Source organism: Fukomys damarensis, unplaced genomic scaffold, assembly GCF_012274545.1.
Source record: "Fukomys damarensis isolate Sample0158 unplaced genomic scaffold, DMR_v1.0_HiC HiC_scaffold_27, whole genome shotgun sequence".
NCBI lineage: Eukaryota > Metazoa > Chordata > Mammalia > Rodentia > Bathyergidae > Fukomys > Fukomys damarensis.
The window spans coordinates 26,583,029-26,590,743 of record NW_022900939.1 but is presented as its reverse complement, the minus strand read 5'-3'; the positions used below and the strand labels follow the sequence as shown (position 1 = coordinate 26,590,743).

Sequence of the window (7,715 nt, the reverse complement as noted above, 5' to 3'; positions counted from 1 at the left end):
TTTTCCCACCAGCTATGGCTTCAGGATTGTGCTAGCTCAATGAAGGTGTGAGACCCTAAAAATTGGGCCCAAACCCCACGACCCCCCCCCGACTTAGCCTAATTAACTCTACTTTGAGCTGAAAAGCCATCCGGTGTCAGAGCCAAACTTCAAATTAACTCAGGCAGTAAAAATTTGCTTGGTTTGCTTAATTTACTTACTTGCGATAAGAACGGAGTCAGGAGGATGGGAGGGAGGCCATTCCAACCTCAAGGAGAAAGAACAGGAAGTTCTATAGAGATAAGAAGAGTACACTGCATCCTTGAGCATACTAACCCCTTTTTGAACCGACCCCCTCCCCAAGCTAAAGTAAACTCCTTCCTGCTTTTGCAAGAGCCCCAGCAACATCCAATAGATTTAGAAAATTAGAAAAGAAGCCAATAGAATAGAGAGAACTTCAAGCCACCCAAACCCTATAAAAATAGGCTGATTTAGTGGGTCAGGACTTCCAGTTTGAAGCCACTGTGTTGGTGACACTGGGAGTCCAGGCTCGAGCTTGCAATAAACTCCTCATGTATTTACATCAGAAGAGTTTCCTGGTGGAATTCTTGGTATTTTGTGACTTGGGCACATTTGGGGGCTCATCCAGGATCTCCAATTAACCCAGGATGCTCTCTCTGGAGGAGTCCAGCCGGCAATAAGTGCACATGTAAGTCTTTTGTTCTTCTGTTGTTTGAATTTTTTTATGTTCTGAGTCTCGAGATATTTTGGCCAGCCGTGGTTCTCAGGCTGACGAGCCCTTATGGAACCCGACTGGTGTCGTAGAGAAGATGTTCCTGGCCCCAGGCAAGACTATGCTCTGCTTCTGAATTTAGGCAAGGTCTTTGTGACTTGCTTTTGAAGTTTGGCAGAGGATTTGTGATTTGTTTTCGCACTTGTTTCTATAGTTAAAAGTTTTCTATCCGGAAAGGTGAGATGGGTTGCTCCCATGCTGGCATTGCTATGCCACCACCTTGGTTTTATTTTGGATCCACTTGGTATTTGATGTCTTATGGTGTCTTTTGTGATTGTTTTAAGTATATTTCTTGTTGTTGTGTTGACCGTGATGGACACAGAATTGGGCAATCTCAAATTACTCTCCTTTCTTTAATGATTGAACATTTTAAGGATGTGAAAGCTAGAGCACATGAACTATCAATAGAAATTAAGAGAGGAAAATATCAGACTTTGTGTGATTCTGAATGGCCAGGCTTTGGTTCGGGTTGGCCATTAGGGGAAACTCTAGATTTAGAAACCATGTGAAAAGGTAAAATGATTGCTTTTCAGAGCCATCCTGACCAGGTCCCTTACATTGTAGTTTAAAAAGAGTTAATAAATAACACCCCCACCCTGCCCTTCCCCGGTTAAAACCTCTTTTGCCTTCACAGCCACTGGAGCCAATATTGGTTACCAAAGAGGAGGAGAATTCTGAGGATCTGGCTCCAAGAACACCCTGCTGGATTGCTTTCTCACTAAATTTTAAATTGGCTCTTTCCCTGAGCAGGAAGAGGAATACAGAGTCAAATTCTCCAACGGGAAAGAAGGGACTAACTGACACAGCCCGTATTGGACCTTGACCAGAGTTCTACCAGAGAGAATGACTGCCCGCCTCCTTGAAAAGGAAGAGGCATGCCCCTGGGATTTCCTGGGTTTCCTTTCTAGGATGCGGAGGCCAGCTCACTGGTAGTGGAACAGAAAGAAGGCGAATGGATAAAATCCTGTCTAAATGGTGAGATCCCCTGGGTTGCTCCCTAGTTTGTCTTTGGAAGGGGCCTCAGGGAGGGAATATATTAACCTCTTGTGTGACTGTATATGTGAAAGAGACTTGGTTAGGAGAGTAAATAAAATGAGCTACAAAAGCCATCGGCAGCCTTGTCTGTGCACCAAAACAAAGGGAGGGGGCACTCGTGCTTAAAGAGCCCTCCCGGTAAATAAACAAGGCCGTTTTCTGGAACAGCACCCCACCCTTTGTTTGTCTTGCTTCGCTGGACAAGAGAGTATCTAATGGTCATGGGGAATGCTAATACTAAACCAAGTGTTAAGAGCATAATTCAAAATTTTGATAACAATTTTATGGGGGGGCTATAAGACAAAACTGTAACCAAAGATGCTTAAAAAAAACTTTGTGAGTCATCATGGTCTCAGCTAAGCCAGACTTTGCCCACAGTACAACTCTAGACAAAAGGAACGTTATCTGCCTTTATTTTGCTTACCTGAGACTTTGACAACTTGGACTATTTATTTAGTTTTGGTTTTAAAACAATTGCTTGTCAAATCTGCTGTTTTCCCAGGGTGAACTTGCCTCTCAGAAAATGTAACATCATTGCAGGCAAATCCCAGTGTTTCCCCTTTGGAGGAAATCGAACTGCCTCCCCCTCAATGAGTCACTAAAATCGAAGGTGTGGAGGAGATAAGGGGCAAGAACAAAATTGTTTAGCTTTACTGCACTGGAGGGTGCAAATGAGAAAGCAGGATAGGACTCAGAAAAAAAGATGAAACAGGGCTTGCACTCATATTAAAAAGAACTAAAATGAGAAAATTTCTAATAGATTAAAATCAGGTAAGAAAATTCTGAAAGACAAAAATATAAGGAAAAAACAAAACAAACAAACAAACACAAAAACCACTGCAAGCCAGAAAAACTACAATTGTGTTTTACCAGACATCAAAAGATGTTTACAAGAAAAATCAAATTAGAAATTTTAACTATTTGACAAATGTATCTTTGTTTCAATTTGAATTAAGTTTAATTGGTGTGCTTTAAGCATTTCTTGTGCATTGCAAATTCTTGAATTATAATTATAGGGTTAACTTGCTCTTTTCTGTACTTTGTCAATAAAAACTCAAGGTTAATACTGTTCTATTGGCAGCCAGTCAAATTTTAAGATGTAACAATCTGAAAACAGAAAAAGGACACATTAAGCTGAAGTTTGTTATAGAAGGTTTATAGTGAGACTGCAGAGGAAAAATATTAAGAAAGCTATGGGTAAAAGAGATATACTTTTGATATGAAAAGATTTTGTATGATTGTCTTGTTGGAAAAATATAAAGAAAGATATACAAGACCAGAAGGTTTAAGTATGTAGAAAAGGTATACGGAAATGATTTAACAAGAAAATATGTATGTTTGCTTGTTGGTTTCAAGTTTGTTACAGAAGGTTTACTTTTATAATAACAAAGAGCTTTCATTCCTTTTGATTCTAATTCTATGAGATCTGTTAATTGATCTGCAAAAGTTTTGACTAGTTTTAAATAAAAGAGGTTCTAGGGATAGAGATTTCTTTAGCTCAATGGTGCTGCCACCTGCCTTATAAGCACAAGGACCCAAGTTCAATCCCTGGTACCAAAAACAAAAACAAAAAACAAAAAAAAGAGAGAGATTTTATAATTCAATTGGCCAAATACATTTGAGCATATTATAGTTTCATAAATTGTCTTATATGTTTGTGTCTATATATTTTGATTGAAATGACAGCAAGGATAGTAATAATTTAATTTCTATAAACTGGTTTTATAAGTTAAAATTTTGTCAAGATAATTAAGTATAAACTCAAGTCTAAATAGACTCCTTTTAATACTAAAAGGACAGCTGCTCAGAAAAATTTATTCTGGTCTTAATTCACTAAGAGGATCCTCAATAGTTTTCATACCCTTCTAAAAAGATATACCCCCAATAAACATTGCCAAATATGTTGTTATAGAATGTTACATTGGTTATCATCAAAGGGTTAGATTCTAAATATGTTACTGTGATATGCTTATAGTGCTCATTTTCAAAATAGGATTTCTGTGAAAAAAATAGTTAAGAGGTTTTATTAAAAATGCTTTGATACCTAATTAAAGTTTTTGAAGTTTCATACATAAAATTATGATTATTGTTAATTTTCTGATGTACTAAATAAAAAAACAGGGTATTGAGAGACTATTAATGCTGCTTCAAAAAGCAAGATATAAAATTTATACTGCTTAGAGATAAAAGGACTTAAAGCAGATGAAGAAATTTTTTAGATAAAAGGTTTTTACGGGATCTAGATTCTCTCTATATATAAATCTTTAAAGGGCCCCAAAAGACAGTAATTGCTATAAGATAAAGAAAAAGAGTCAGCATTTAAACAGCTAAAACTAACTCTGCTGCTCCCTGTATCAGGGATCCTAAATGTGACCCAGCCTTTTAGTTTGTACTTGACTGAAAAAAAAAAAAAGAAAAGAAAAGAAATCATACTGCTTTAGGGGTGCAAGGAGTAAGCCCATAAAATTAGCCTATGACATACTTATCTTAGAGTTTAGATCCAGCTGTAAAGAGATAGCTCTTTGTTTATAAGCCCTGGCAGCTACAGTAATGTTAATTAAGAAAGTTGACCAGGTAAATGAATGTAACTGTACTGTATCCCTAAAATGTACCAATAAACTCAATAAAATTAATAAATAAATTTAAAAAAAAAGTAAATTGTTCGGTTTCCCCATGCCTTTTAGAACTATTAAATAAAAAGACATTGATGGCTCTCAAATAATGGAGTCACATAATATCAGGTCCTCATCTGTGAGAATCCCCACCTATATTTTGTTCCACTTAAAACCTTAAACCCTGCTATTTTTTGCCCTCAGAACCTGGCCCCCTGATCACAACTGCCTCAGGGTCACTGATGAATTGTTCTCCAGTCACCTAGATCTGCAGAAAGACCCCCCTGCCTGAGGCTGATTTCGTCCTGCTCAAGGATGGGAGAAGCTTCATGGAAAATGGGGTACACTATGCTGGCTATCTTGAGTCCAAGATGAAGTGGTCCAAGCAGGACCCCTCCCCACTGGATGGTCAGCGCAGTGAGCAGAGCTATGGGCACTCATACAGGCTCTCCGATGGGCAAAAGAAAAGAGGGTAAATGTTTACACAGACTCCTGATTGACACTTGGTATATCTATGGCACAGTCTATAGGGGTGTGGTCTTCTCACAGCAGAGGGCAAACTTATTAAAAATAGAATATAATGTAGTTATTTAAGGCAATGTGAAAATCTGACAAAGTAGCTATAATAATTCGGAAAAAAAGGTGCAATAGTGAATGGCAATGCTAAGGTAGACATATAAGCCAAAGGGCAACTAAAAAAAAAAAAAAACTAGATAATTATATCCATCCCCTGTAAAGGTTATAAATAAATGTTAGTATGGGTTTGTACTTTTCTAGATGGCCTGAGGCCTTCCCTATAAAAGCAAAGAGTGCTTCAAAGAAATAGAAGGGAGCCCACTACTGCCATCACCCTTGCAGTATTGTTAGGAATGGGACTGGTGGGAGCCGAATAGGAGTGACTGCTATCAGTTCCCAACATTATCAGTATAACCAGTTGAGGGCAGCTATAGATCAAGATATAAAAAGAATAAAATTATCTATTACCAAACTTCAAGAGTCTTGAAGTTCTTTAGCAGAGGTAACTCTATAAATAAAGAGGGGAATAAATTTAGTGTTCCAACAGCAAAGAGCAATGTGCACAGCCCTAGGAGAAAAATGTTGTTATTATACTGACCATTCAGGAATAGTTAAAAATTCAATGGCTAAAGTTCAAGAAAGATTTAAAAAAAACATAAAAGAAAAAGATTAAATAACCAAAGTTGGTATGAAAATTGGTTCATCTCATCCTCCTGGCTAACTGCTTTGCTTTCAGTCCTCACCACACCTCTGATTATGGGTTTGATTTTGCTTATGATAGGACCCTGTTTAATCAATAAGTTAACTGCTTTTATTAGGGAACGAATAAGCTCAGTGCAATTGATGGTACTGAGATAACAATATCAGCCTCCTCCTGATAAAGATGAAGGCATCTCAAGGGCTTAAAAGATTTTTTAATGCTCTCCTCCTGTTTAATCTTCTCTTTTAAGGTCGGGATGTGCCCTTGACCCAAAAGCCCTCAGTGACAAGTTCTTTGAGACCATCGGAAAAAATTGGATTCCTGACCCCACCATGACATGGCTGCTGCACTTGTATCCTAAAAATTCTTGCCTTTACTGGGCCCCTAAAATACAATATGCTGACGTTGAAATGTCAATTCGGGAGGGGAACACAACCCTACTGTCAGGATGTTGTCCATTGCACAGAGAGATCATGAATCTAACATTTGACAGGGAAGAACCCAATTGGATGCGAGGTGGAATTTGGTCTGATTGGTTTCCTCTCTCACATTTTGTAAATTATCTTGTACACCTAATGTGCCATTATCCCACTATACCGGTGCTTCCAAAAATGCAGGAACCCGATCTATATAATTCAAACAGGTATCGAGAAATATGGGCTCGCCAAAATGACCCATACAGGTTATATAAGATTATAACTTTCCCAAAATCATTAGAGGCCTATTCTCTGAATTCAAAAATTAAAAGCCTCTACAGCAAACTTCTGAGAGACTTAAGGCCCATCCATTTGGAACTGATTCAATCCTGGGATTGTTGTTCTGCTGATAAATATGTCCCTTTGACCTCTCCTAGGACTCTCCAGGAGGTAGCAGTTCGACAATTATTCGTTAATGCGAGACAAAAAGCTGAGATTGAACTCGAGGCCCAACAGAATTGAGATTGGCACCACAAACATGGAACCAAACCACAGAGACCCAGAAGATCTTCCCCTGCCTTAGGTTCCATGAAGCCCCCAAACAGCAGGAAGTAGTTTTATGAGGACATCACCACAAGGTCCCCAAGATTGGGTCCCAAGGTCCATGAGAAGGGGGAAATGTGGGACCCTAAAAATCGGGCCCAAATCCCAAGACCCTCTACTCAGCCTAATTAACTCTTATTTTGAGCTGAAAAGCCATCCGGTATCAGGGCCAAACTTCAAATTAACTTAGTCAGTAAAAATTTGCTCGGTTTGCTTAATTTACTTACTTGTGATAAGAACAGAGTCAGGAGGATGGGAGGAAGGCCATTCCAACCTCAAGGAGAAAGAACAGGAAGTTCTACATAGATAAGAAGAGTACACTGCATCCTTGAGCATACTAACCCCTTTTTGAACTGACCCTCTCCCCAAGCTAAAGTAAACTTTCCGCTTTTGCAAGAGCCCCAGCAACATCCAATAGATTTAGAAAATTAGAAAAGAAGCCAATAGAATAGAGAGAACTTCAAGCCACCCAAACCCTATAAAAATAGCCTGATTTAGTGGGTCAAGACTTCCAGTTTGAAGCCGCTGTGTCGGTGACACTGGGAGTCCAGGCTCGAGCTTGCAATAAACTCCTCATGTATTTACATCAGAAGAGTTTCCTGGTGGTCTTCTTGGGGATTTCGCGACTTGGGCACAACAGAAGGAACTAGATGTTTCTATTTGTTTCCGCTCTACAGCACAGTTTAAATAGTGTTGTGCCTGACCTGAGTGAGACCCTCTCAGCAAACATGCAACCCTCAACAAACAATAGGAAACCACTAAAGGGCCATGCTGTCTTCAGTAAACAGAACAGATGGCTACAAAGAAAATTTAAGACAGGATGTACAATCTCTCCAGCACTGGGAAGTTTGGTATTATTTGCACACCTGCACTGACCATTCTGGGAATTCTGACCCCAAGCATTCCACCCTAGATTCCTTAGGATTACATCCTCTATCCCTATGCCCTATAAAAACCTAATTTCTTCACTGGCTAATTGCTGACATCTTTCTTGATCTCAGCTGAACAGCTTGATCCCACGCAGAACAAATCAGCTCTCATTGCTCACAGAAAGCCTGTAT

At 39.0% G+C, this 7,715-nt stretch overlaps 1 protein-coding gene across 1 annotated transcript; it reads left to right on the top strand.

Moving 5' to 3' along the window:
• Nucleotides 1-466: 466 nt before the first annotated feature.
• Nucleotides 467-7,246, top strand: LOC104870452. The gene is made up of 3 exons (XM_010636148.2): nt 467-688; nt 1,407-1,747; nt 5,886-7,246. Exons 2-3 carry the CDS (start codon nt 1,725-1,727, stop codon nt 6,571-6,573), a joined length of 711 nt encoding a protein of 236 aa, XP_010634450.1. The 5' UTR covers nt 467-688; nt 1,407-1,724; the 3' UTR covers nt 6,574-7,246.
• Nucleotides 7,247-7,715: the final 469 nt, after the last annotated feature.

Coding starts and splice junctions, on each gene's coding strand:
- LOC104870452 (XM_010636148.2), top strand. CDS start 1,725: ATGGATAAAATCCTGTCTAAATG. Junction 1,748..5,885: donor GATAAAATCCTGTCTAAATG/GTGAGATCCCCT, acceptor TTCTCTTTTAAG/GTCGGGATGTGCCCTTGACC.